This window comes from Molothrus ater, chromosome 2 (assembly GCF_012460135.2).
Source record: "Molothrus ater isolate BHLD 08-10-18 breed brown headed cowbird chromosome 2, BPBGC_Mater_1.1, whole genome shotgun sequence".
In the NCBI taxonomy this organism is placed as follows: domain Eukaryota; kingdom Metazoa; phylum Chordata; class Aves; order Passeriformes; family Icteridae; genus Molothrus; species Molothrus ater.
Genome location: NC_050479.2, coordinates 100733736 through 100761437, shown reverse-complemented (window position 1 = coordinate 100761437; position 27702 = coordinate 100733736). Strand labels below are relative to the sequence as shown.

Below are 27702 nucleotides of genomic sequence, written 5' to 3'. Positions count from 1 at the left end.
TGCAGTTGAAGCTTGTGCAAGGCTCCATAAAGGCTTTTACAGTAGCAGCAGCAGCAATGCCCATGTTTTAATTGGACAGAAGTGCTCCAGCCCTCAGAACGTCATTTTGTTCCCCTCTAGACTCACTCCAGCAGCTTCACATCCTTCTGATTTTGGGTGGTCCAGAGATGGAGGCAGCACTGCATGTGGGGTCTCACCTGAGAGGAGCAGAGGGTCAGAATTACCCCCTCCTCTGCTGTCCATGCTGTGGGATCAGCCCAGGGCATGGGTTTCTGACAGTGCACTGTCAGGACATGCTGAGCTCTGCCTTCCTGTTTCACTGGGGGCTTTAGCCTCCAAATTCCCCTTGACTCTTTCCCACATCATCTACTCATCTTCTACTTTTTTTTTGCAGTTTTTACTTCCTGCACACCCTTTCTTCTTCTGCCTTCCTCTTCACGTCTGCATCTCTTTGCATTTCTTCACCTTTGCTTCTCAACATCTTTTTTCTGGGAATGACCAATGCCAAGTGACTCCTCCCTGAGTATTGGCTCTCCTTTTCCTTCTCTGCCTTTCTGTGAAGATCAAAGGAGATGTGGGTCAAAGGTTCTTCCATGGAACCAGAACCAGCAGGGCTTGGGCCAGCATGGCCTTGTCCCATCCCTCACCTTCCTCCAGCCCTCCTTAGGGAGAGGAGTCAGGAAGGAGTTTGTTCCTTGCCTCCATGTACATTGCTGGGAGCTGTGCCTCATCTACATGTGCATTGAAGATGCTGTGTGGCTGTTTTATATTGGTAATGACAATTCCTCATGCACTGTGATATTCTAGTGGGTTTGTTCTGAGATTGGTGAAGGGTGACTGATCTGGAGCTGTTCCCTGTCTACAGGCAGTGACATGATGAACTGGTGCAGTCTTGTTGTCTATATTAGGTACATACATCTGTTCCATGGGGGTTTCTTCACTCCTTTCACTTTAGGCAAGTCATTCAGAGCTGTCTGCAGTGGAGCTGGAGAAATATCTGAGTACCTTTGAAAGAAGATAGGGCCCAATGTGTCACCTGTCAGAGAGCTGAGGAGTTGGGTTTGGGTTTCAGCTGTGGTGACAGAACGTTTGGAGGGTCTGATCCTACAAACTGGGACATTGACTTTCAGCCACTGCCTTTCTGGGTGTTTTTGATGAACAGTGACCACTTGGCTGTTCCTGCAGCTGTTACTCACACCTCTGCCTTGGCAGTGCTCCCATCTCAGACCCCGGGGCATGAGCATCCCTGTTTTCAGGGATGAACACCCTGTGATGTCTTGCAACTCAGGCACAATGTGATACTGTCAGTTTAGCAGATTCCTGCACCTCTCCAAGCCACAGAAATGGCTTCTCTTCACATTTTCTTCCTGCTCCAGGCAGGGAGCAGGGCTGCTAACACTCCTCAACTCCCTTGTGTGCCTTCCCCATGCCTCTGAAACATGATTCACCCATGTCACACTCTTAAAGAAAACTGAAGAATATAACAATTAGCAACCTTCAAGATTTTTCCCCTTTTTTTGGATTCCATAGTCCCTTTTAATTCCTTTTTAAGGAGTCAATCATTTTCATCTGAGTTAATAATAACACATCACAGCACAAGGGGTTGCTGCGGCTGCCTGGCTTTCTGTGCCATGGGTAGATGTAAACATGCTCCTGGGAAGGCACACACCCACATTTAGCTTCATCTGAGAAACAGTTCCTCCCAGCCCTCCTGCTGTGCTGAGTTTTACACAGTTAAGATATAACCAGGCAAGGATCTTTGTGTCCAGGCAGGACATGTGGCTCCTGCCAGAGCTCAGGGCAGCCGCCTATCAAAACCCAGCCGGGCGTTTGCATTGTGCTGATAACACTCGGTCATGGGGATCACCAGGCTTCTTGGTTCACCAACCCCAGCTGCCGGCGGTGGTCCAGGCATAACATCTCTCTTGACACAGCCCCAGTCACCTCCCACCATCTCAGCATTGATTTCCCCACCCCCTGTATTGTATTTATGTATTTATTTATTGAACAATATGTTAGTCCAGCCATTACAAGCAGAAAGCACTTTCCCCAATCGATCGAACTGCCCAGCCAGCTCTAGCTCAGCATTGCCCTCTGAGTCATCACCAGGGTCAATTTAGATTTATATTCATGCTGATGAATAGGCTCTGCCTCTAATCCAATCAAAACTTGATCAGCAAATTAAAACTCAGCTTGTTGAGGCTGTTGAACCCAGGTGAGTTATGGAGGGAGCGGGAACAGCCCAGCTGGACAGTGTCGTCCCACTCCTTCTAGGATCTGGTGTAGGGTGTTGTTCTGCCCCAGTGCCTCACAGCAAGAGGCAAAACACAAGAAGTGTCTGGGCCAGAGAATCCCTCATTTGAAACTCACTCATCATGGGATGGTTTGGGTTTGGAAGGGCCTTAAAGCTCATCTCATTCCAATCCCACTGCCATGGGCAGGGACACCTTCCACTAGACCTGGTTGCTCCAAGATCCATCCAACCAGGCCTCAAACACTCCCAGGGATGGGGCAGTCACAGCCTCTGTAGGCAACCTGTGCCAGGGCCTTGCTACCCTCACAGGGAAGAATTTCTTCCTGATATCCCATCTAACCCTGTCCTATGTCACTTTGAAGTCATTCCCCCTTGTCCTGTCACTCCAGGCCCTTTCCAAAGTCTCTCTCCAGCTCCCTTGGAGCCTCTTTAATCACCTGATTTTGCAAGTCCCTTCCTTTTTTCCAGGAACATTCACATGCTTTGCATTGCTGAGTACAGTTCCTTTGCATTTTCATGGGGCTGTACCCTTTCCTACAGGGTAATTTGCTTGAATGTCCCATTAGCTGCAAATTGGATAGGTGCAATTAATAGCTGTGATTCCAGGAGTCTAGCTGATGGACAAGTGCTTGGAGGGGTCAGCACATCCCAAAAGCAGGAGATGCAATTGAAAGATGATTGGAAAGGAAGGCTGGATGTGTGATGTGTTGTTATTAGACTAGTGCCAGTATTTTGGCACAGAAGATTTTGCCAGGAAGTGATGATATCAGTGCTTATTATTAAACTTGAGCCTCCCAGCCACTGTAAGAGCTATGGAAATGTTTGTTACCACAGGGAATATGGTGCAGAGGGTAATTCACAGGGAGAGCAGAGCAGTTCTGCCACCATCACCTGCTACACCACTCTCAGACCACCTTGCATCTAGCAGTTGTCCTCTGTTCAACTTCTCACAGAAGGTCACTTCCCAGAGAAGAATGCTGAACATGTAGGCAGTGGATGAAAAGGACAGGGTTCCTGAGTATCTGAGAGCACATGGAGGTAGTATCTGATGGAGTGCCTGGGAAGAAGAACTCTCATTTCAGTGTAGTCACTGAGGGCACGAAAGGTAAATGGATGGAGTTATGAACAAAATGAAAAATCCTGTTTTACCATATGATTCATTCAGTACCTGTAGCTCATGGGCCACAATGTTGTGGATTAAAGTCCTACACTGGGACTTGGGATCATTTCCCTTAAAATGAGGCACATTCAGGGACCTGAAGGTGTATCACAGCCTGTGAGCTAAAATTGAAGTAGAAGGATCTCTTTGGTGGTAATAGCCATGAGAATGGGGTCCAAGAAGGGTGGTTTGGCCATATCAGAACCTGTGCTTCCAAAGACTTGAGTGATCCATGAGGCTTAGCTGCCTGGTGGGATGCTGGAAACCCTGATTGCAAGAATCACAGTAAGCCAGCTGCTAGGGCAAGATCATCAAAGGCTTCATTGAAGCATATAATTTCTTGCCTGAAGGAGTTGTCCAGTCCTGTTACTGCCAAGGCAGTGGTTGCCAAGGGCAGTGGTGAAGTCCCCATCCCTGGAGGGATTTAAAAGCCATGATTCCATGATTCTATGATGTTTTCTGTTCAGTAGGTAGATATCCATCTCTAGCAGCACGGAGGTTGTCAATAAAAGGTCCCATAAAACAGCAGGACATAACCTGCCCCACCATCTTCCATCCTGCACCTCCTGCTTTCATGGGGACCTCCTCTTCAAGGTCTTTGGTGCAGTTCTCTTGATGACAGGATTGACCACAGTAGCACCAAGTACTGGAGATGCAGGATGTTTTCAGAGGAATCCAGCGCTGGATCTTCCAGAAGAACTTTGCACAGATAGTGACCTGTGCTAGAGCTTTCCCAACAGAAGGACTGGATGTGGTGCATCTCCCTCTGTTCCACAGTCTTTGACAGATGGCACAGTGCCAGACAGATACTAAGGGTGGGTCTGTCCTACCTAATGACCAGAGGTGGGAGAGCCTGGGTGGGTGGCCTGTGGCCACATCTATTCTGGGTGTCCCAGGCCATGCACTTGGCCTCACGGGGCTTTTCTTGCAGCCAGACCATTTCCTTGCTTTGCATTTTGCTGCAGCCAGAGAGGGCAGTGGTAAAGGTCCAGGTTCTGAAGCAGAGGTGAGAGTGGAGCTAGGCATGCTGAGCAGCCCTTCCTAGAGCTGCTGAAGGAATTTCAAGATACATTTTGTGCCCTGTTCCTTATCAATGCTCCTAAGGTAGTCCAGAAAGATCTATAAGCTTGTTGCAGCACTTCTACATGGGATGTCCTCACTGATGGGGCCTTAAGGAGCAGTGTAGCAAGACAGTGTAGACATGTCTCTTCTGTACATGGAGCAGATATTTGGATCAGTGTCTTTTCCCTGGCATCACATTGTCTGTTCTCAGATCATAGTGTGGCCTGGGGGCAGGGCAGGGGGTGCACTACCATGGAGGCCTGAGGATGACACAGTGAGGTTGTCTCACTGGAACTGTACTGAAGATTGTGGGTTATCTTCCATGCTGACCCTTCAAACAAAAATCAAAACTACTTAGTGAACTTAGATAAAACTCAGGCTCATTGAAGATATTTGTGTGGTAGAGAGTGAGCACATCTGTGATGAAACGCTGCTCTGGGCTCTGTGGCTTCCACTGCTGATGTCTGAAAGTAGGTGAGGTGATCCACCATCAAGATGTCAACCTGTTGGAACAAGTACACAGGAGGCCATGGAGATGCTCCAGGGACTGGAGAGAGGCTGAGAGAGGTGGGGCTGTTCAGAAGAGAAGGCTCCAGGGAGACCTTAGAGCCCCTGCCAGTGTCTAAAGAGGCTCCAAGAGACCTGTAAAGGGACTTTGGACAAGGGCCTGGAGTGACAGGACAAGGGGGAGTGGCTTCCCATTGATAGAGGGCAGGGTTAGATGGGATATTGGGAAGAAATTAATCCTTGTGAGTATGCTAAGGCCCTGGCACAGGTTGCCCAGAGAAGCTGTGACTGCCCCATGCCTAGAAGTGTGGCTTAATTGGTCACAACCTGGTCTAGTGAAAGGTGTCCCTGCCCATGGCAGGGGGCTGAAATTAGATGAGCTTTAAGGTCCCTGTCTAACCCAAGGCATTCCAGGTTTTCATGATGCCCATCCTTAGTGCCTCTTCTAAGCCATCAGGTATGATCATGGCTGTACAACTCAATCCACTCAAGAACCTGTGCATTCAGCTTCTGATGGCTGAAAAGGGGAAGGGTCATAATTGGAAATTGCTGTTTGCAGAATGAGAACCAGAACCTCTCAACCTAAATATTATAGAACAAACTATATTATCTAAATATGGATATAAATGAAATCTGGATATTAATGGAGTGCAGATGTAAATGAGCTCTGTATGCTCACAAGGATTGCCTGAAAGGAGAGTGGAGCCAGGTGGGGGTCAGTCTCTTCTCCCAGGTAACAAGTGACAGGACAAGGGAAACAGCCTCAAGTTGCACCAAGGGAAGTTTAGGTTGGATATTGGGAAAATATCTTCCCCAAAAAGGTTGTCCAGCTCTGGTACAGTCTGCCCTGGGGAGTGGTGGAGTTCCCATTCTTGAAGGGTTTAAAAACATTTGGATGTTTGAGATAGGGATGTGGTATAGGGGGGAATGATGCCTAAGATTTTTAGCTTTTTATATATTTTATATATTTGTAGCTTTGTAGATTGCTAAAGCATAGCTATAGCTTCTAGTGTTTTTCCTATCTTTCCTCCATACATTTAGGAATGATAAGCTAACCTTATAAACACATTCCTAAGTACTGTTTAGTCCTATTCCAAGAAGAGAACCAGCTACAAGGACATTCTCTTTTCCAATCAGAATCTGGACCAGATATAACAGAAGTGGGGCAAAAGAACCCCCTGGACTGCTTCCAGTGGAGCAAGACCCCAGCAATTATTGCTTAACCAATTCATCTTTTAATTGGACAGTATATGATAAGCACACTAATCAACTAACTTTATAAAAATCGTAGAATTAATATACCACATGCAGTTTTCACCACATTGTGTACCTGAAAGCTTTCAAGTAAAGATTTGCTTTTATATTCACTTTAACATTGTTGGAAAGATCTATTACATTTTCCAGGTATCAGTGAGTGACAGTGCTGGGGGAACAGTTGGACTCAATGGTCTTAGAGGGCTTTTCCAACCTAAACAATTCCATGATTCTATCTCCTGCCCCCAGTCTTGGTGCTGTGCTCACTTGAGGTGATTTTATACATGGTGAGGAGCACACCACTGCTAGTAAAGAGCTGGCCTCTGCTATACCATGCTGAAATAATAAGATAACCACCCTTGATTCTGCTAATGCATTTATAGGGTAAATGGAAGAGGAGCTTAAGTTAAATTCCAGATGTGACTTGACAAGCCACAGCCTGCAGGTACATGTCAAGCTGTGGCACACATCGTTGTCAGCCTGTGAGCCATGTCACTGGTGATGAATGCTAACAAATCAGTTACTGTCTAGTTGTCATGGGAAGCTTGCATGCTGAAAAAGAAATTAAGAATTAACTGGCTTTAAGCTGCTTTCAGAAGGAGTGAGAAATTTAATTCTGACCTGATGATTGTTTGGATTCAGAAGCAGAGAGTGAGGACTTCCACACCAAAATGGCCTGGGCAGTGTGTCCCATGTCCCACTGCAGTATGTTCATAATGTGCAACATTTGCTGGCAGCTCAAAATCCAGCATGTCCTGGACTGATCCCCAGCTCTATGGGGCAGCAGGGCAAGGGAGAAGCTTCTGACCTTCTGCTCCACTCTGATGAGACCCCACCTGCAGAGCTGCATCTGGCTCTGGGGTCCAGCCTCAGAAGTATGGGAAGCTGCTGGAGTGACAAGGTGAAGTGAGTGAAGCTGCTTGGATATGCCAAGGAGGTGCTCCAAGCTCTGGACCACCTCTGCTCTGGAGACAGGCTGGGAGAGCTGGGGTTGTTCAACCTGGAGAAGGGAAGGTTTCAGGGACACCTTGGGGCCCCCTCCAGTGTCTAAAAGGGCTGTAACGTTCAAGTCATAGAATCACAGGATTGTTTGGGCTGAATGGGTCTTAAAGCCCATGTCATTCCACCCCCTGCCATGGGCAGGGACACCTGCCACTAGATCAGCTTGCTCCAAGCCTCAGTCTGGCCTGGAACACTCTCAGGGGTGGGACAGCCATGGCTTCTCTGGGCAACCTGTGCCAGAGCATCACCACCCTCACAGACAAGAATTTCTTCCTGCTATCCAGTCTATCCTCTGTCAGTGGGAAGCCATTCCCATTGTCCTGTCACTCCAAAGTCCAAAGTCACTCCCTTGTCCAAAGTCCCTTTCCAGGACTTTTGGAGCTGCTTTAGGCCCTAAGGGGCTCTAAGGTCTCCCTAGAACCTTCTCTTCTCCAGGCTGAACACCCCCAATTCTCTCAGCCTGTCTTCTAGAGCAGAGGTGCTCCAGCCCTCTGATTATTTTCAGAGCCTCCTCTGAACTGCTTGCTGTGGGAGTTGTTTGCACTTGCTGTGTCAGGATGGCACCTTTAGTATCAGAGGTGCAGTTGCTGTACAATTGCCTCCCAAAAGCAGTGTAGTTTTGCTTCCCTTAATCTGCAGAGTGTTACAGTAATCTTCCTTTTTGCAGGGACAGGGGTGGCCTTGGAGCCAAGGTCTGTGTCTAGGAATATGCCTTGTGCTAGAAGCAGGTTCTGCACATGTCACCTCAGAAGGATTGCATATCTCTAGAGTGTCACCCCTTCCTCCAGTCCCTCCCCCATATAATTCATTTTAACCTATGCTGGTGGAGCTCTGTTTGATGAAATGTTCAGTTATGGTTGTGGGTTAACTTCCCTGGAATGTTAACATTCCCAGGAATATTTGAAGAGGGCTTTCTGAGCACTTCTCAGTCTCTGAAGGGCTTCAATTCCTCATCTACTACTTCTACCTTACTTTCCTTCTGTTTTGTGACAGTGTGGTAAAGGCTCTGCTCACAGCTAATGCAGATCCAAACCTTGGGGATGATTTCAGCAATGTGTATGAGATTGCCAAAGAAAAAGGCCTCCATTCCTTGGAAGGTAAGATGGCTTGTGTGTAGCTACTGACATTTGCTTTTCAGGTCCCAAAATTTTGTTTCCTGATCTGACCTCATGGGGTTTTTTAGAGCTTGTTTCATCTTCTTCCTTTTTAAATGCAAAGTAATTGATGGTACTTGGGTGAATGTGTGTCTGAAGAGGAAAGAAACATTACATAGATATTATATAGGAGCAATCCTTCAATTTACCAGAGATAAACTGGTTTTATATAGCCAGAGCAAAATACAAAGTCATAGATAGGAATGTCATTCCATTGACTCACATGCAGCCACGTCTTGGGGAAGGGTTCAGGGCAGTGTATTCCACCAGCAGCCTTAATCCAGCCTTTTATCAGGAGCTGTGAAATGCAGACAGACTTGGCCAATTGAAATAAAGCTGAATGATGCAAGTGACTACTGTTGGGTTTGGGCAGGCATCAGTATCAGCTCTCAGCCCTAGATGACTTTCCATGAAAACAAGGTCATTTTCTGCAGAGTCATGTCATCTCATTATGGATATTCTTGGCAGATCTCAGTTTCCATGCTCATCCCTTCATTATCCTCATCACTAGTTGATGCAGACTCAGAATCATAGAATCATGGGATGGTTTGGGTGGGAAAGGACCTTTAAAGCCCATCCAGCCCTGCCATGGCATGGATACCTCCCACCAGGTTTCTCAGACACCTGCTTTGTTTATTCAGACCTATTTAAATTTCCCAGACGGTTTCCACTTTTCATGACAATAAAAAGTGGTAAAATTTTCTTGGTTTTATGATTATCAGGATATGCCTGGATTCTAGGTGCCCAGCTGTGCTTTGGAGCAGCCAGCTGCATGTTCAGAGATTCTGCTTTTCCTCATGCTGGCAGGAATGATATAGTAGAACTCAACCTCCCTAAAATGTCCCTGTCTTTCCTTCCCCATCCCAGAAGCCTTTTCTCTATCCAGGCACTGTGCTGGCCTGCCAACCTCACCTCTGAGCTGGCAGACCATGGGATGTTTCCCTTGCCCTGCCAGAGCCCAGCCAGCCACCGGCACTTGCATTCCCAGGTACCCCTGCATCCACAGTGGCTGCTTTTGTGTGCTCTGACTTGTTTGGAAGTTAAACCTTGTTCCAGCTGCTCTGGGTGGAAAATGGGAGGAAGTCACACAGTTTGTCCAGAGCCTCAGTCTGTACAGCATGGTTTGCAGAGACTGAGTCATAGAGTCATAGAATAGAATCATGGAATGATTTCGGTTGGAAAAGCCCTTCCAGACCATAGAGTCCAGCCATTCTCCCAGCACTGCTGAGGCCACCACTAAACCATGTCTGCAAGTGCCCCATCCACATGACTTTTAAAGCCCTCCATGGATGGGCAGACAGTGCCAGAGCTTAACAACTCTTTCCATGAAGAAATTTTTCCCAATTACCATCCTGAATCTCCCCTGGCATAGCTTGAGGACATTTCCTCTTGTCCTGTCCCTTGTTCCTTAGGAGCAGAGCCTGACCCCCACCTGGCTCAACTCTCCTGTCAGGGAGCTGTAGAGAGTGAGAAAGTCCCCCTGAGCTTCCTTTTCTCCAGGCTGATCCTCCTCAGCTCCCTCAGCCACTCCTCACCAGACTTGTGCTCCACACCATTCCACAGCTCTATTGCCCTTCTCTGGACATGCACCAGGTCCTTCTTGGAGTGAGGGGTCCAGAGCTGAGCCCAGGTGTGGCCTCAGAGCACCCAGCACACAGCACTTCCCTGGTCAGGCAGCCACACCATGGGTGCTGCTGAAGCTCAGGGACATTATCCACGGGCCTGTCTGTGCTTTTGGCTCGGTGCTAAGCTCTGTGAAAGCCTAATGAAGGTGTAATATTTGAGCCTTCATAAAGCACAGGTTGAGTTAAGAAGATGGAGCAGTGAGGCGACAGCTTTGACAGGGCATTATTCTGTATTTTTAAAAGCTCCGTGCTCTCATCCCTCACTGTGACCCACCCGTGCAGCAGACCTACTTCTTGATAGGAGAGAGAGTATACATAGATCATATCCCTATAGCAGGGAATGTAAAATGTATGAAACTGCATTAAAAAATGAGCAATAGAATGCCAATACATAATGCATGTACATAGACTTTATTTAAGATAAAGTGTATCAACCAAGAAAGTTAATTGTTTTTGTCTGCATTCATCCCTCTCTAATGTTATATATTTTGGGGTGAAGAAAAGATAAGGCCACTCCATGAGAAGTTGCATTAATTCTTTGGTTGACATGTTTTATTAAAAAGAATAAATTCAGTTGCGTTTTTAAAAAGAGAGAGAGAAACTGCCTTTGTTTTTTCTTTTTTTTTAGACATTTACATATTTCGTGTATAAATATTTTTTCATAAAAACATCCAAATCGAGAGGGTGTGCTCCACAACCACTGCACAAAATATATTACAGACATTTATATGGATGGCAGGAAGGGAGACAGAGGGCTGAAAATTTCCAGGCACCCAGTGATGGATGGTGGACGAGGCTTCCCCTGACGCTTTATTGAGTTTCCGATGATTATCTTTCTCAGAGACATTTTTTACAGATGACGGCCGAGCTGTCACAACGGACCATGGGGGAAAAAAACCAACAATAATAACACTTTAATCTCTTTACTGCGCTGCTCCCTAGTATCTCAGATTCATCTTCCCTGACGCACGCAGTTCATTATCCTGCTCCTCCCTGGGTAGGAAATGACGACAAATAAATATACATACTCACCCTGTGTGCTTGGAGAAAGGACCCAGGGAAGGAAAGGAGCCAGGGCATTAATTGATCTTCCTGGAGGGACTGTGGTTCATTAGTGGAGATGCTGGGCTCGGACAGCGTCAGGTATTCATCACAGTGTTTCTCTCTTCGGAACTTTTCGAATCTCCTAGAAATCTTTTGATGGCTCTTAGGAGGGACTATGAAGAAGTCCCTGCAGCCCATCCGTTTTCCAGCTCTGCTTGCTTTGCCATAGCACAGTATAAGGTGCTCAGAGCACTTGGGAGCTCTCCCTGCCCCTGGATCTGGGTCTAATGAGTTTTGGGTACAGACCCTTTCACCAAGGAGCTGGACACACCTCCAGGAGCAGAATTTGGCCCACCAGGTGGGTGGTGTTTATTTGAATGGAGACAGCATACACCAATTCCACCGTCACTCATGCTCCATGGTGGGACAGGTATTTAAGGGGCTTCCTCTGGACAATCTCTGTCATTGTCTCACCACTCTCACAGGGAAGAATTTCTTCCCAATATTCAATCTTACACTGCCCACTGTCAGTTTGAAGACATTCCTACTGGTCCTGTCACTATCTGCCCCTGTAAAAAGTCACTCTCTCTTATTTTTTTTGCTGATGACTAAAGCAAAGAGTTTAAAATCCAGGTTTTCTAAAGCCTGATCCTTAAACCAGCTACAGGAGAGCAGGGGTGCTGCAGACCCTTCCTTCAGAGCCATGCCCTGCTGAGACACATGGACTTATGTGCTGGAAACTCCCAAAATCAAGAATTTGCTTAAAGGTCAAGCCATAGTGTGGCAGCATTCATTCCTGTCACAGCTTCCCTTCTGTTTGCTAAAAACGTTATTTAGATTAGATATTGGTAAGAAATTCTGCCCTGTGAGGGTGGCAATGCCCTGGCACAGGTTGCCCAGAGAACCTGTGACTGCCCCATCCCTGCAAGTGTTCAAGACCAGGCTGGACAGAGCTTGGAGCAGCCTGGTCTTGTGGAAGGTTTCCCTGCCTATGGCAGGGGGGTAGAACCAGATGAGGTTTAAGGTTTATTCCAAGTCAAGCCATCCTGTTACCCTACAATAAATGGCTGGGAATGGGAAAATGCTGAGGTCTTCTCCACCGACCTCCTCCCCTGCCTGGGCACTGTGTAGGCAGTCACTGGGATACATGGAAACCATGTTGTCCTTATGTCTACTGCTGCTCAGTGGAGTGGGGGCAATGGCCACCAGAAATACCCACTGGGGTCCTGGTGGTCCCAGAAAAGGTCACAAAGCCCTTAAGAAGCTTCCTGCCTGGTGAAGGGTGGTGGGTCCATGCTGCTGCTGCACATCCAGATGAGCAGTTCTGCAGTTATCTCAGTGAGCTGAGCTTTCACTCTTTGTCCCCTGCAGTCCTTGTCACCCGGGAGGATGACTTCAACAACCGTCTCAACGTCCGAGCCAACTTCAAGGGCTGCACAGCTCTGCACTACGCAGTCCTGGCTGATGACTACCTGACAGTCAAACTGCTGCTGGATGCAGGTGAGTTCTGTACTTCCACCCAGCTCCTGGGCCAGGAGCACTTCTGAGTCAGCCCATCCTACAAAACTGTCAGGTTCAGACACAGGCCACACTCTGTCACTGTCACAGTTTGGTGTGATTTGCTGTTTGCTTTCATCTCTTTACTTTTTAGTTTCTGTGTTCCTGTTCATTTCCAGTGGTTTTTCTCCATGTGCTTTCGGTGGCTCTTCTCACCTTAGTCATTGAGTTTCCCCTTTCCTCCTGCAGTTAAACATCCAGGGAATCATAGAATCTTGGAATGGTTTGGGTTGGAAGGAACCTCAAAAATATCCAATTCTAACCCTCTGCCATGGGCAGAGACACCTTCCACTAGACCTGGTTGTGCCAAGCTGCATCCATCCTGGCCTGGGTCACTTCCAGGGATGGGCAGTCAAAACCTCTCTGGGCAACCTGTGCCAGGGCCTTGGCACCCTCACAGGGCAGAATTTCTTCCCAATATCCCATCTAACCCTGCCCTCTGTCAATGGGAAGCCACTCCCCCTTGTCTTGTCACTCCAGGCTCTTGGAGCACTCTCCAGCTCCTTTGGATCCTCTTTAGGCACTGGCAGGTGCTCTAAGGTCTCCCTGGAGCCTTCCCTTCTCCAGGCTAAACACCCCCCACTCTCTCAGCCTGTCTCCAGGGAGCCCTTGGAGATCTTCTGTGACCTCCTTTGTCCTCACTCCAGCAGCTCCACACCCTTCTAATCTTGGGAGCCCCAGAGCTGGACTGGGTGCCCCACATGCCCTCACTGGTCTCTGCTTAGTATTTTTTCATTTCCCACCTGCAGTACTTACTCAGGCCATCTGTCATATCCCTCATGTCCCTTTGTGGAATGGAAGGGTCCCTGCTATAGCAGGAATGGATCTGCTCTGTAGGCAGGGCACAGGATAGGTGCTGGTACCCAGATGAAATGGGGGACACTCAAGCACTGTTGGCACTGGGACTATGCAGCTCTTGTGAGAATTGGTCAGAATTAGCTTATGCAGTTACTGGCCCTCCTGGTTAAATCACAGGGCCCTTTTCCTCACAGTCTTCTTTTGTATACTCACCTGGGCAACCTGTTCAGTGTTTAGCTGTCTTCGTGGGGAAAAAGCTTATAAGCACTAGTGGAGTAGAATGAGAAGATGCATTTAGCAAACAGAACAGGAATGTGCTGTCCTGGCAATGGTTTTTATATGTACCCTCCTGCTGTTCCTTCTGGGATTATATTTGTGACTCTTGTGCTGTTCTCCAGAGCTGGCATCTGCTTAGTGTGTACCTGCACATGCACAGTGTGCCAGACCACCAAACTGGTCTATAATTCTGCTTTCCTCCAGATGTGATGTCCTTTGTCCCCAGCATTCCTTCTCCTCCAGCAATTTCAGCAGCTCTCCTCCTGCAATGTCCCCAAGGTCACCTGGAGATGAGCCAGCAATCCTGTCCCTGCCTCAGGTGTATGCTGTCAGCAGCCAGGTGGAACATAAAGTGGTCACAGCCTGGCCCTACCAGAGACAGGCTCACTAGGGTCTGGTTGACCAGATGCTGAATTTTGCAAAGATTTGAGGAATGTTGTAGTCTTTGTGGTGTGGGCATCTCAGAAGTTCATTCTAGGGAAGCACACAAGTATGTAATGGTATGATGTGGTCTCATAAGGCTCATTCTTTAAGAAAGCAGATAAAAAGAAAATAGAATGTAGCATCTGTGATGGCTAAATGTCCCCAGATGGGATGAGGAAAATTAATTGTGGCAACATTGAACCTTGATACTCATCTGTATTATGTGCTTATTATCTTTCACAAATAGAAATATAAGAGTGTAGGGGTGAGATTCTGTAGCACTGAACTCCAGGTCAGGGTTTCTCTGGGAGCCTTACAGATACCAGAGCCCCAGCTCCTGGCCATAAATTAACCCAAAACCAAAGGAACCAATGAAAGAAATTCTGTTGCAAAGGCAGGGCTCCTTGCAGGGAAGAGAGCTGAAAAAGCAGGCAGCTGCTCAGGAAGCCAAGGGACTGTGTGGACATTGTGACTGGGAAGTCTTCAGACAAAAATACTGCCCACCCCCAAGTGGGGTCCACTGCATTTTTCTGACATAGAAGCCCCCCTCCATGTTTGCAGCATGAATGGGCTTTGCAGGAACACAGAACCTGGCACAGTCCCAGAGCATATGACTTACTGCGTGGCTGTTGCATGGGCCAACAGCACCTGCTCAGCAGTCACTTGGCCATGGGCACTGACAGTCACAAGGTCTCCAACAAGACCTCTGGGATCCCACAGTCGTGGCAGGGATGCCCACAGGAGGAGTAGAGTGGAGCAGGCTTTACCTGCTTGAGCAACGGGTTGTGAATGCACAGACCTGGAAGGGCTTTGTGGGAGAGTGCAAGGGGCTCTGGAGTGTTACAGAGAGTGGCAGTGGGGTAGAAGGGCTGGAAAGGTCCTTGTCATAGCAGTATTGGGAACAGATCTGTGCAGGGAGTCTGTACTGGAGGCTGGAGAGTGTTTGACATATGTCATGGTGTGAATCATAGAATCACAGAATGGTTTGGACTGACCACTCCCAGCTCTCCCAGTCTGTCTCCAGAGCAGAGGGGCTCAGCCCTCAAAGCACCTCTCTGGCCTCCTCTGGACTCACTCCAGCATTTCTAGAACCTTCTGTTGTTGGACCCCAGAGCTGGAGGCAGCACTGCAGGTGGGGTCTCACTGGAGTGGGGCAGAATCACCTGGAATAGCATTTTCTACAAAGATACCTGCTTCTCATTTCTGCCTTGGAAGCCCTCCTTGCATGACACATATTATCAGTTGATTGAAAGTACCAGGGCAGCTCCTTGGTTACCCTAAGTACAGGTAAAAGATGGGTGCAAATAACTGAAGTTGGTACTAAAGAATTTTTCTGTCCTGAATAAATCATTGTAAGGAGTAAGTCCACCTTATTTCTCCAGTTGTGCCCTACTTAGCTCTCCAAGTACTCTTCCAATCTAGGCCTCACTTCACAGAGGCAACTGTTCTTTTTGTTCCAGAGATATTTCTGTGTCTGTCCTGGAGCCACTGCCATCCCTGTGAATGGCCCTTTCTCTGCCTGGTGCCCACAGAGAGTTCTTTGTTAGTAGCAAAGTGTCTCAGCTTGAAAGAACTCCCTTGGATCTCAGGAAAAAAAAGCATTTAACAATCTGTGGGACTGTGTTTGTTTGGGTACAAATGGAAGGATTGTGTGAAATCAAAGTAAAAATTCAGAAGTTAGCCAGAGGATGTGATGCTCACTCATCACTGTTCCATTCTTAGTCCAGCCCCACAGAAATCCTTCTGGATCCTGCTCAAGAGCCTCAGAGTTCATTTCCAAGCGGAAATCCTTGTCTTGTAGAGCATGTCCCAGTGCTCAGATCCTGGAGACAGCAACCCACTGGTGGGAATCTCCATTTGGCAATGGTGTGAAATTGCCATTGGAGCCCCTCCCACGGTTGAGTTCACAGTGTTCCTCAGATTAATCCCTGTTCACCGTCCACAGTACCCACTTACCTTTTGCAGTCATGGTTTAGGATGCAGATTTATGAGGATTATTTGCTAAATGTAATAAACTTCACCTTTCTGTCAGGTGGACTCTGAACTGTTGGGGTGACAGCAGACCCTCCCCTGACCTTTCAGCCAGTTTTGGGTGCTGGAATTGGATTTCCTGATGGGCACATGATAGGAGGATTTCAGGGCATTCACTGGAGGCGTTCCCCTCCTCCCAAAGCAGGGGATCCCTGCCTCCTGGTCAGTGTAATCTGGGATGAATACATGGCCAAGGGTCTTGGTGTGGAGATCGAACCCCGTTCAGCCCTTTGTGAGGGTAATGCCCCTGTGCTGCCATTGACATCGCACACAGGGTGGCTCCCGGTTGCTGACATGGAACAGGCTCCCCTTGATCTCTCCCTACACCTGCCTTTTACTAACTCTCCATTTACTCTCCCTCTAACTTCTCTGGCTGGTGCTCTGCCCTCGGGCCAAAGCCATTAACTGCCCAGCCCCTCTCTGCTCCAGCCACTTCCTGACCCCCCTGTTGTTTTTAAGGGAAGCTCCCTGCACTTGCCCCTCACCCCACATCCCTGGCCTTTTGTGGCCCATTCAGTGACTCGCTTGACCCCTCCAGGACCTTATAGCCCTTTGGTCAGCATGTGTGTGCCCAGCAGACCGCGAGATGAAGTGGCAGCTCTGTTGTCCTTTCGGGCAGTTGTTGGTGACATTTCACAGTCCCCTGACCTGAGGCAACACCATAAATGTCGGTGTTTGGGGAAGGGGTGGGTGAGCGCTCGCATCCGCACAGTGCACCAGTTGCTACTGCAGGCACAATTGATTCCAGGGACTTTGTGTTTGGCTCAGAGGAAGGCAGGCAGGGTCACCTGCTTGCTGGTAACAGAAATCCCCTTGTTTTAGAGGGAGCTTTTACTATTATGTCAGTATTTAAGTGAAATAGCCAGTATTAAAAGGTGCAGCTTTCTGGCAATGGTGTAACCCTGCCATGGAGCATAGCCAACATCAACCTCCCTTCCACAAACGGTTCTGCTCCAGAATCTGTTGCTGAAATGCAGGGAGGCACTGATTCATGTGTCCAGAGTCATGGAGTTTGTTCAAGGGCCGGAGCCCTTCTGCTCTGGAGACAGTCTGGGAGAGCTGGGGTTGTTCACCTTGGAGAACAGAAGGCTCCAGGGAGACATGAGAGCACCTGCCAGTGCCTAAAGAGGCTCCACGATAGCTGGAGAGGGACTCTGGATAAGTGCATGGAGTCACAGGACAAGTCAGGGCTCCCCACTGACAGAGGGCAGGATTAGACGGGAAATTGGGAAGAAGTTCTTCCCTGTGAGGGTGGTTAGGCCCTGGCACAGGTTGCCCAGAGCAGCTGTGGCTGCCCCATCCCTGGTAGTGTTCCAGGCCAGGTTGGATAGGTCCAGGAGCAACCAGGTCTTGTGGAACGGTGTCTCTGCCCATGGCAGGGGAGTGGGATGATGTGGGCTTTAAGGTCTGTTCAGCTCAAACAATCTTGGATTCTGTGATTCAGAGCTAGGGACAGCACTGCTGCTGCTCAGGGATTTGCCCTGCAGGTAAATGGCCCTTCTCCCAGCATGAGAAACTGTTCCCTTTTCACAGCCTTGTACTGGGAAGAGTTGTCATAGCTGTGGTAACCTTTCAGTAAATTAAAGTTACACTAGACAGAGCACAGAAGAAGATGCTGCAGGAGCTGTCTTTGGTTGGAGCTTAAAAAAAATGCAAAATGAGAATATCGTTAGCACTTGCTTATGTATACACCTGAGAAACTAGGCACAGGAAGAAGCATAGAAGCAAGGTTCCCCTGGTGTGTAGCAGCTCAGCTGCCATTTTTCTAGGATCTCAAAATTAATTTCCAAGAGCTTTTCCAAGTTGTGTTTGGTCTGTGTGTGTCTGTGTCTCCATGTAGCAAGGGGTTGTCTGAACTGTCATCTGCTGACATGTGGAAATGTTGTTTCTACACGGTTGTGTGGCAGTGCACCACTCTGCTGCTGCATGTATGTGGGTAGGGGCTTGTATTTCCTACCCTTGCCTAAAAACAGAGCAGTTCCTTCCTTCAGAGATTGACCCATGCCAGTTCCTGGGACTTCCCCTCTCTCTATCCCCACTGCAGAAACCAACACCTGCCCTCCTGTCAAACCTGAGCAGGCTCCATTTGTCCCCCATTCTCCCCAGTGCTCTCCTCAATCCTGACTGCCCTGCTTTCTATTTCCCATCTTCAGGAATCATCCCCTCTGCTCCCAGCTCCTCCTAGAGCCAGCACACAGGCTGACCAGGCTGTTACTGCATTGGAAATGCCTACTGCAATACATCTGCAGGGGGATCACATGAGCACAAAATGGTTTGGGTTGTAAGGGACCTTAAAGGTCTTTTCATTCCACCCCACTGCCATGGGCAGGGACACCTTCCATTAATTTAGATTGCTCCAACCCCATCCAACCTGGCCTTCAACATTTCCAGGGATGGGGCAGCCACAGCTTCCCTGGGCAACCTGTGCCAGGGCCTCACCACCCTCACATGGAAGAATTTCTTCCTAATACCCAATCTAACCCTGTCCTCTGTCACTGGGAAGCCATTCCCCCTTGTCCTGTCACTCCTTGCCCTTGTCCAAAAGTCCTCTTCAGCAATCTTGGAGTCTCTCATCTCTAATTAGATGTGAAAGAGAGAGGAAGAAATGAACACACATTTGTGAAAACATTTTAGCTGAAGCTACAATAACCTGGTCTGCTGAACTCGATTTGCTAGTAAATTTAGCCCAGTGCATTTGTCCATAATGTTGTGCACTCATCTCCTCAGTCCAATGTAATTGCAGATCTTGTGAGTAGGGTGAGTGATGGGTAAACAGATTATGGAGCCAGCATTGCAAGGGATGGGCTTTGGACATCAGAAAGCAAAAGTGCTTATGGTATTCTCTGGAAAAATCAGGTTCTAATTAATTGGGTTTTTCTAACCCAATTAATTTCTTATTAGCTACTACTTAATATATCTTGGAGTGTTTTCTGTTGCATCCCAGATTAAAAGGGTCCATTCTTCCAGAGGGAGAGTAAAGGATATCCCTAGAGAGTAGGCTCTCAGGTCCCCAGCAGCCACTTCCAGAGAGGAGAGAGCTTTGGTTTTAACGCATCCGGAGAAAGTAATATTGAGGTTTTGCTGCAGTCGGCAGTTACCACAATAAGAAAGAGCTCAGGGCAGAACTCCTCCCTCTCTACAACTCCCTGAAAGGAAGGTGGAGTCAGGTGGGGGTCAGGCTCTTCTCCCACGTAACAAGCAACAGGATTAGAGGAAACTGCCTTGAGGTGTGCCAGGGGAGGTTTAGTTTGGATATGGGGAAAATTTCTTCCCCAGACGGGTTGTTCAGGCTTGGCACAGGCTGCCCAGGGCAGTGGTGGAGTCCCCACTGGGGGATTTAAAAGCCTTGTGGGTGTGGCACTTGGGGACATGGGTTAGTGCTGAGGGAATAGTTGAACTTGATGGTCTGGCAAGGCTTTTCTAACCCAGAAAATTCCATGAAACTATTCTATGACTCTATAACAGACTCTGTAAACCACGCTGTGCAGGGTAAGGCTCTGCACAACCTGTGTGATTTCCTCCCATTTTTCCTTTAGAGTGGCTGGAACAAGGTTTAGCTTACAAGCAGGTCAGAGCATACAAATGCAGCCACTGTGGGTGCAGCTGTCCCCAGGAATGCAAGTCTCAGTGGCTGGCTGGGCCCTTTTTGGTGAGTCACAGGCATGGTAGCTGTCCTGGGTGGTCTGTTGTGGAGGTTTGCTGCCCTGACCAGCTGTCATGCCAGAGTGCCTGACATCCCTCTCCCTCTCCATGCTCATATTTACAAGGGAATCGGATAAATTCCGTATTGATTCCTTCTGTTGCACTGTAAATTTTGCAAAAGATGATTAAATAGTGCAATAGCATCTGCGAGTGCCGAGGCTCAATATGTTCTGGGCCGGCGTATCGATCCTTCGTCTGACCGCAGCCAGTTCCACTCCCTACCATGCCAGACCAGTAATTAAAATCCTATGAAACTGGGATTTAGAAACCAATCATATCCCAGCATCGAGGCATCCAGCATCCCACGGTGGTGAGAGCAATAAGAGTCCAAGTGCCAGCGCATTTCTGTCTGTGTTGAAGCACTTAGGAATAGTTTTCCCTTAGGACAGGGGAGTAAACAGATCCCTCTTGAAGTGTTTCTGGGACAAACTTGACAGTGACAACGTGTTTGGAATGATCTTAAGAGCTCTGCACACATGGGTATATGGAGAAAGGGTGATGGACATATAGGAAGAGTATGATTTGGTAGTTTCCTCTCTCTTACCTTACAAAACAAGCATCAGGAGTCAGGTGGATTGTTTTCACATGCAGTTGCAAGTAGGCATAGACCAAATTACACTCAGGCTCCAATAAAGCAAGAGTGAAAGGTGCATGCATTTGAGACATTTATTAATTCTTTTCCTATTTCTTTATTGGAACTTTCCCATTTGCCGGAGAATCAGAGAACAGTTTTGGATTGGAAGCGACCTTCAGGCTCATCTTGTTACAAACCCTCGCCATGGACGGGACCCCCCTCTATAGATCAGGTTGCTCCAAGTCCTTTCCAACCTGGCCTCGATCTTTATCACTTATGGAAACTCGCCGTCTCAGGCTGACTTCCAGCTTCTAATAAGGCTCCTAGCTTTCATTCCTAAACAAGTGGCTTCTTTTAAATCCTTTTTTACCTGTGGGTTTTTACATTTAATTTGCCAGAGCAAACACTTCATTGGATTTTCTTCGTCCACCCTGGGTTTGGAAGGATGATGGTGTGGTTTCTTCCTTTAGGAGGAGGTCCTAACTCTTCTTATGATAAGAACTTTAATAAATATCATGGGTATCTTCAGTCTTTATATTCACGTTTCTGACAGTTACCTGCTGGTGGGCTGCTGCCTTATTTCAAGCAGGATGCATGTTTTCCCCTTGTGATACAAAGCTCCTTGGCCATGGATTCTTTGCTGGATTTTCTGGTGAGGAAGTTTGGCATGAACATGTGTCCCATTGCAGTGTGGTACTTAGGAGCTGAGGTTTGGAGAAAGCCTTTTTCTTTGTCCAAGGCTGAATTAAGACTTGCACCTTGTCTTGGAAGCTTTCTGACTGCCAGAGCTCTTAGTCTCTGGTTTCCACCAGTTTAACAATTTATTGGTGTTATGCTCTTTATCCTCGCAGTCCCTGAGCTAGTTTTCTGTGTGTTGCAGTGCCCTTCAGTGTCTCAGAGGGGTGACCTTCATGCTGTATTTTCCCTGTTTGGTCAGGGCATTTCATTCTGTACTAATCCTGTGTCACTGGTTCATACAGTTGCCTTTCTTACCTTCATTTTGTTTCCAGTCTTTAACAGCTGACCTCACCACTCCACCAGTGGGGCTCAGTCCTTTCCTGCAGTCCAGTTTACATGCTGCTTCGACCAGTCTCCTCCTTTGCCTCTGTTCCAGCTTATGCATCCCAGTCCTGAGACTGTTGTGTCTGACCAAGTACATAAAGATTTGTGTTCAGTCTGGTTCACAAGGTTTGGGAGCACTGGTTAAGCTGCACCTCCAAGAGGACCTCTCCTTGCTGGTTGCTACCTGCCCTTGTCAGCATCTGACCTTCATCTCAGAGCTCTGGGTATCTGCTTTTCCATGTAAACTCTACCCCAGAAACATCTAATTCTTAAGTCTAAATCCTTCCTTCACAAAATCACATGATGATTTGAAAGGGATGTTAAGCTCATCCAGTTCCAACCCCCTGCCATGGGCAGGAACACCTTCCACTAGAACAGGTTGCTCTAAGACCCATCCAATCTGGCTGGACAAATTTAGGTTGGAAAGGCTTCTTGTGCTTTGAGAGTGAGGCCACTGGACCAAGGGAGCACAGATCTTGTTCCCTGGAGCTCTGTGAGGGCTGCTGCCAGCCCAGGGCTGTGCGTTAGGCAGCATTTGATGTGGTGGAACTGGAGCTGGTGCAGGTGCAATGTGTGTGCCCAGGTGGACAATAAGACCAAGGGGATCTTAGCTCGTGTCACCAATAGCATGGCCAGCAGGACAAGGACAGTGACTGATCCCTGTACCACTGGTGAGGTCACACCTCAGATCTTGGGGTCGGTTTTGTGCCCCTCATGGAGGTTCAGGTGGAACCTTCTCACTGTCTTCTACTACTCAAAAGGAAGTTGTAGCCAGATTCTCACAGGCAATAAGTGACAGGACAAGAAGAAATGGCCTCAAGTTGCACCAGGGGAAGTTTAGGTTAAGTATTAGAAGAAATTTCTTCCCTGAAAGTGTTGTCCAGCCCTGGCATAGGCTGCCCAGGGCAGTGGTGGAGTCCCCATCCCTAGAGGGACTTAACAGATGTGTAGATGTGGCACATGGGGACATCCTGGTCTAGGGTGATGGCCATTCAGTGTGTCCACTTCCAGCACCCTCAGCACCAACCACCATGGCTTTGGTACTTCCAGGCTCCAGGCTCCTCTTTCTGGGATTTAGTTCCCTTCAACAGAAAAAAAAGAGTTTATTTCCCACTCACTTCTGGGATATTTGATCCAGCAGAGTCTGCTGCAGGGAAAGGGATACTCCCCAAGTCCCCTCGGTGTGCTGGAGCACAGGATGGGTCCAAGGCAGTGACCTAGGCAGAATGGGTGCTCACAGGGCCTGGTAAAAGATCTTGAGGTACTCCTGGGTGCAGTGCCATGAGGAGCAGAGAGAAGTGCCCTCAAGGTTCATCCTTGCTGCCTCTACCCAGACCTTGCCTGTACCTATCCTGCCCAGGGGACAAGTGTGCTCAGACCCTCCACTCAGGACAAACTCGGTGCTGGGGTTCTATATTGGAGAGAGTACCTTTATACTGGAGAGAATGGCTTTGTACTGATTCAATGGCTTTATACTGGGGAGAATGGCATCCCTATTCATGGCAGGAGGATTGGAAATAAATGGTCTTTATGGTCCCTTTGGACTCAAACCAGTCAGCAATTCTGTGATTCTATGAATGGTTTTATAGTGGGGAAAAGTACTTCAAACTTCTCCCCAGTTTTATACTGGGGAGAGTGGCTTTATGCAGTGGCTCTATTATGTAGGTGGGGATTTGTATCTTCTCCGAGATAACGAGCGATAGATAAGACAAGAGGAAATGGCTTCAAGTTGTGCCAGGGGAGTTTTACGTTGGTTATGGGGAAAATTCCTTCCCTTGAAGGGTTGTCCAGCCCTGGCACAGGCTGCCCAAAGCTGTGGTGGAGTCTCCATCCCTGAAAGGGATGGCCATGTAGTTGTGGCACTTGGGGACGTGGGTTAGTGGTGGCCCTGGCTGTGCTGGGGGAATGGTTGGACCCAGTGGTTTCAGAAGGCTTTTCATACCTAAAATGTTCTGTGATTCTGTCCTTGTTGAATGGCTTTATAGTGGGAGAATGGCTTTCCCTGACTTTGGTGACTGAAGCTGTGCCAGACTTGTGCAAGCACTCAGTTTCCACCTCCACCATATTGTACCGTTCTGGACACCAGAGAAGGAAGATGGGAGACATTGAACATTTTGGCATCTTGTCTTTCCGTAACACAGGTCACCACGGGCCACTGCTGCTGCCCAGCTCATTTGCAGGCAGGACCTCTGGAGTGGCATCAGACAGGGGCTGTGTCATGCCAGTTCTCTGTCCCCACACCCACTGCTGGGAACAGCTCAGGACCCAAACACTCAGCCAGAGGCTGCCTGTGGGTATGCCCAGGAGCAGGAGGTTTCACACCATCTGGCTGGGCTGTGAAACAAGGTCCTCAAGAGTCCTTTCCTTGTCTCAGTACTCAGGGCTTTCTCAAGCTGTGATCTGTCCACTCTTCGGAGCAGTGTCATTCTCTGGTTGTCCATATGAGGTTCCAATGCCACTGTGTGCCCTGTCCTGTCTGTTAGAAGTGTGAACCTTGTTCTGGCTGCAGCAGGCTCAGACCTGCTAGTCTTCTGCTCTGACAGGATGGAGTGACAAGAGCAGGGTCTTGGGGCTGCCGAGGACACGGGGAGCATCACTGGGATGTTTCTCCAGGTTTTGTCTGTGCCCTTTGGCATTCTCCTTTTCCCCCTGCTATCTCTCCCTCCTCCTGCCATCCCCATCCCTATCCTGACAGCAGTGGGGGACCTAAGTACCAGTATCCACTGCGTCGCCAGCTCTATTGACAGTTATCCAGAATCTGAAGGAATTCAAGACAAATTGTTAAGAGGATGGAGTTAATAAAATTTGAAAAATTGAGGCCTGTCACTCCACTAAACTTTTTTCGATCCCACTGACAGAAACATATTTCCCCAATGAGTGACCTTCTGCAGCTGCTGCAGCGCCACAATGCGGGGCGGGTGCAGCGAGAGAACCCCCACGCTATTTATCAAATATTATCAGCCAGGGCCTTCTAATATGAGCATGGAGGGTGGGAGGAGGCCACGGGCTCATACAGCCTGAGGTGCTGCCCAGGTGTCCATCTCCAGCTACAGACAGCGAGTGGGAGGTGACAAATTGCCTTCTATTAAGTCGTGGAAGGTTGACGTCCCCTTGGATACTGCTGCAGCCTGTGGCACAGGGTGGGAGAGGGCAGGAGAGGAGGTGGGGATGTGGAGTGGGGTCAGCCAGGGCACCGACAGACCAGTGGCCACTTTTACCTTCTATTAGCAAGCCAAGTGATACTGTTATTTATGGCAGCATAATATTTTATTGCTGCCGGTACTCGAGGTTGGAATCGACCAGTTATAGGAGTCGGGTTCTATCAATTATTGCAGCAATTAGTCAAGTCGTCAAAGCCATTAACAGGGGGATTAGGCCAATATTGGAGAGCCATTATTGATAGATCCAGGGCAAAGCCAAACAAACCCTCCATCAGAAATGAAAGCATGCCTAGCCTCGAGTATGTCATCATTTGGAGAAGTCAGGAACATGCCCCACTGGTCACTGCACAGACCCAGGTGGGTTTTGGCAGGGGGGGTGGGATCATGGGAGCACTGTCTCTTTAATGGATATGGAGCAGCCAGCCCCAGCAGTGTGTAATCTCACCTGTCTTGTTCATGGTCTTTATTTGTGAAGACAAGGCTTGCCATAGAAATTAGTCCATGTCAAATGTTTATGGAGCACATTTTTCATTCTGTAAGCAAATATAGTTCCTTGATGCCAGTGCCTAGGAATGGCTAATCTCTGCGGCTCCGCTCCCACAGACTCCTCTTACTTCATTCATCTGTTCTGATTGCTGCTTGCCCTTACCGAGCACTCCTGGTGCTTTACGCTGTCTCATGGCACAGAAGCAGCTGGGTCTGCCTCTGACAAGGTACTTGTCTCACTCCCATGTTTTCAGCAGGGTCACAGAATGATTCAGGCTGGAAGGGACACCAGTGGAGTCACCTGGACCAACTCCCCTGCTCAGGCAGGAGCACATTGCACAGAATTGCAGTGGAAGGATTGGAATAGAAGACATCCCGGACATGCTGAGCACAGTTATGGGTGTCTTCCTCCACCAGATTGCTTTCCAAGGCTTGATAACTAGTGGGAGAGTCAGTTTCAGCACCAGTTTGGGGAGTTTGGGACCAATTTGAAGGTTCATTCTCATAAACTCTTGTAGTTAGGAGCTGCTGTGGGGTCATGGAGTGCACCAGTGTTAGTGACAAGTCTCTGCCTTAGAGACAGCTCCTGAGATACTGAGAGTCAGAGATGAATCCCAAGACCTTGTTTGCCCCTCTGGCTATTGCCATTACCCCTGTCTCCTGATATAACTGAGTTTCCCTCTGTATACTTCCCATCACTGCAACTGGACCAGTCTGACATGGAATTCTCTTCTGCAATCCAGTGTATCTAGGAGGGAGAGCTCTCTCCATGTGTGTGTGTTTCTGTGGGGTGCCCATCCAATTCAGTCTAGCTCAGTCTTTGGGGTTTGTTGGTTTTGGGTTTTTTTTTAATTATACTGCAAGGAAGGGTGGGATTTTCCCCCAGAAGTGCTCCAGGGGCTCAGTGGAGCAGCTGGTCCACAGGCAACAGCCAGCTCCAGCTTCAGTTCCAGCTTCAGCTCTAGCTGGCACAGGCAACGTATCCAATTGAAGCTGTAATGGTCCCATGTGGCACCCACAGGACTGAGAGTGGGTGCTTTTGTGAGACTTTATTTCCTTCTGGTGATCATGTGCTCTCATCCCTGCACAGCAGCTCTTCACTGACAAGCCAGCTGTTAGCAATGACAATCCCTTTTCTCCTCCCTGGAGATCCGTGCTTGTACATTCTCTCTTTCTGATCCAGACACCCTCCAGAGCAAAGGCTAGGAGGGGACACAGCAAGGATGTGCTTCCTGCTCCTTCTGCCCCAAGACTGAACTCTGAGCTCCTGATCTTACTTATTTCTTGTGCTGTCAGGTGCCAACCCCCTGCAGAAGAATGAAATGGGACACACACCCCTGGATTACGCCCGTGAAGGGGAGGTCATGAACCTTCTGAGAGCATCAGAGGCAAAGGTGAGCCTGAGATTCTGGCCAGTTTGGGTTTCCTCTCTCACTACAGGAGCAACTTTAAAGATGTCACATGGATGTGGCACGTGGGGACATGGGTTAGTAGTGGCCTTGGCAGTGCTGGGTGAGCAGCTGAAGTCGATGATCTGAAAGCTCTTTTCCAACCTAAATCATTCTATGATTTTAGGGTGCAAGCGATAGAAGGCCACCTTAGCACCCCTCCAGTTCCATCCTTTTCCAAAAGAAGTCTGTAAAAATTAAGAACACAATGCATAAGGAAAAACATCCACTTCTGTAGTATTTTAACTGTGGCTGTGCCTACCTCTTCCAAGTTACCATTTCTCACTCAGGAGTGACCTGCCCAGGACCGGTAATGCTGCTCTGTAACCCCTGGATGCAGTAAAATCCAGAGCCTGTTTTTACTGTATTTTCTGAAACTGTCAATCAAGCAGGGCTGAGAATCAGTCCAGCTATGGCCTGGGATCCAGGTGTTCATGTGCACCAACCTAAGGTAAAAGGCACCCATTTCCATGGTGGGATCTCATCCCTTCAGCCTCCATGTCCCATTTGCTTTAAAGAAGGAAAAGAAACACATTTGCCATCATGGTTCCAATAAAAATGCCAGGAATCAGTACATTTGTGGAACAGTGGGCTACTAGATAATGAGGGATCTGCAGTTAGATCTCAGGGATTTAAAATTCCTGGGCAGAGGCCTTGTTCAGTTAATTATCAATGGGTAGGAGAGGCCATCACAGCAGTGGCAAGTGATGCCTCATCCCTGGAAGTGTTCAAGGCCAGACTGGATGGGGTTTGGAGCAACCTGGTCTAGAGGAAGATGTCTCTGCCCATGGCAGGGGTTGAAACTGGGTGAGCTTTAAGATCACTTCCAACCCAAACCCTTCTGTGATGCCTTGTGAGCATCATCTCTCCAAGCAGCACAGATCACCTAGGGCAGGGCACTCCCAGAGAAGGGGCATTCCCTTGTCACCTGACCACACGAGCAGGAGCTGAGGCACAAGGGGACCAGGTTTGTTCCTGGCTGCAAAGTTCCTCTGACATTGTGTACCTCAGTGTTTGTTCTATGGGTTTGGAATTTAAACTTGCATGCTATAGACCTGAGGCTAACAACTTACCACAAGTCGAGGATAAAGGTAATTAAAACTGTGTCAATTACTGCACTGAG

General features: G+C 48.3%; 1 protein-coding gene across 2 annotated transcripts in view; it reads left to right on the top strand.

Moving 5' to 3' along the window:
* The window catches only part of CLPB (ClpB family mitochondrial disaggregase), a 73182-nt gene that overhangs the window by 18950 nt on the left and 26530 nt on the right, over positions 1–27702 (top strand). For both annotated transcript variants that reach the window (XM_036391750.2, XM_036391739.2), the window contains exons 4-6: positions 8232–8335; positions 12433–12561; positions 26428–26525. In XM_036391750.2, the coding sequence (XP_036247643.1) occupies positions 8232–8335; positions 12433–12561; positions 26428–26525 (331 nt within the window). The remainder of the gene's footprint in view (positions 1–8231; positions 8336–12432; positions 12562–26427; positions 26526–27702) is intronic.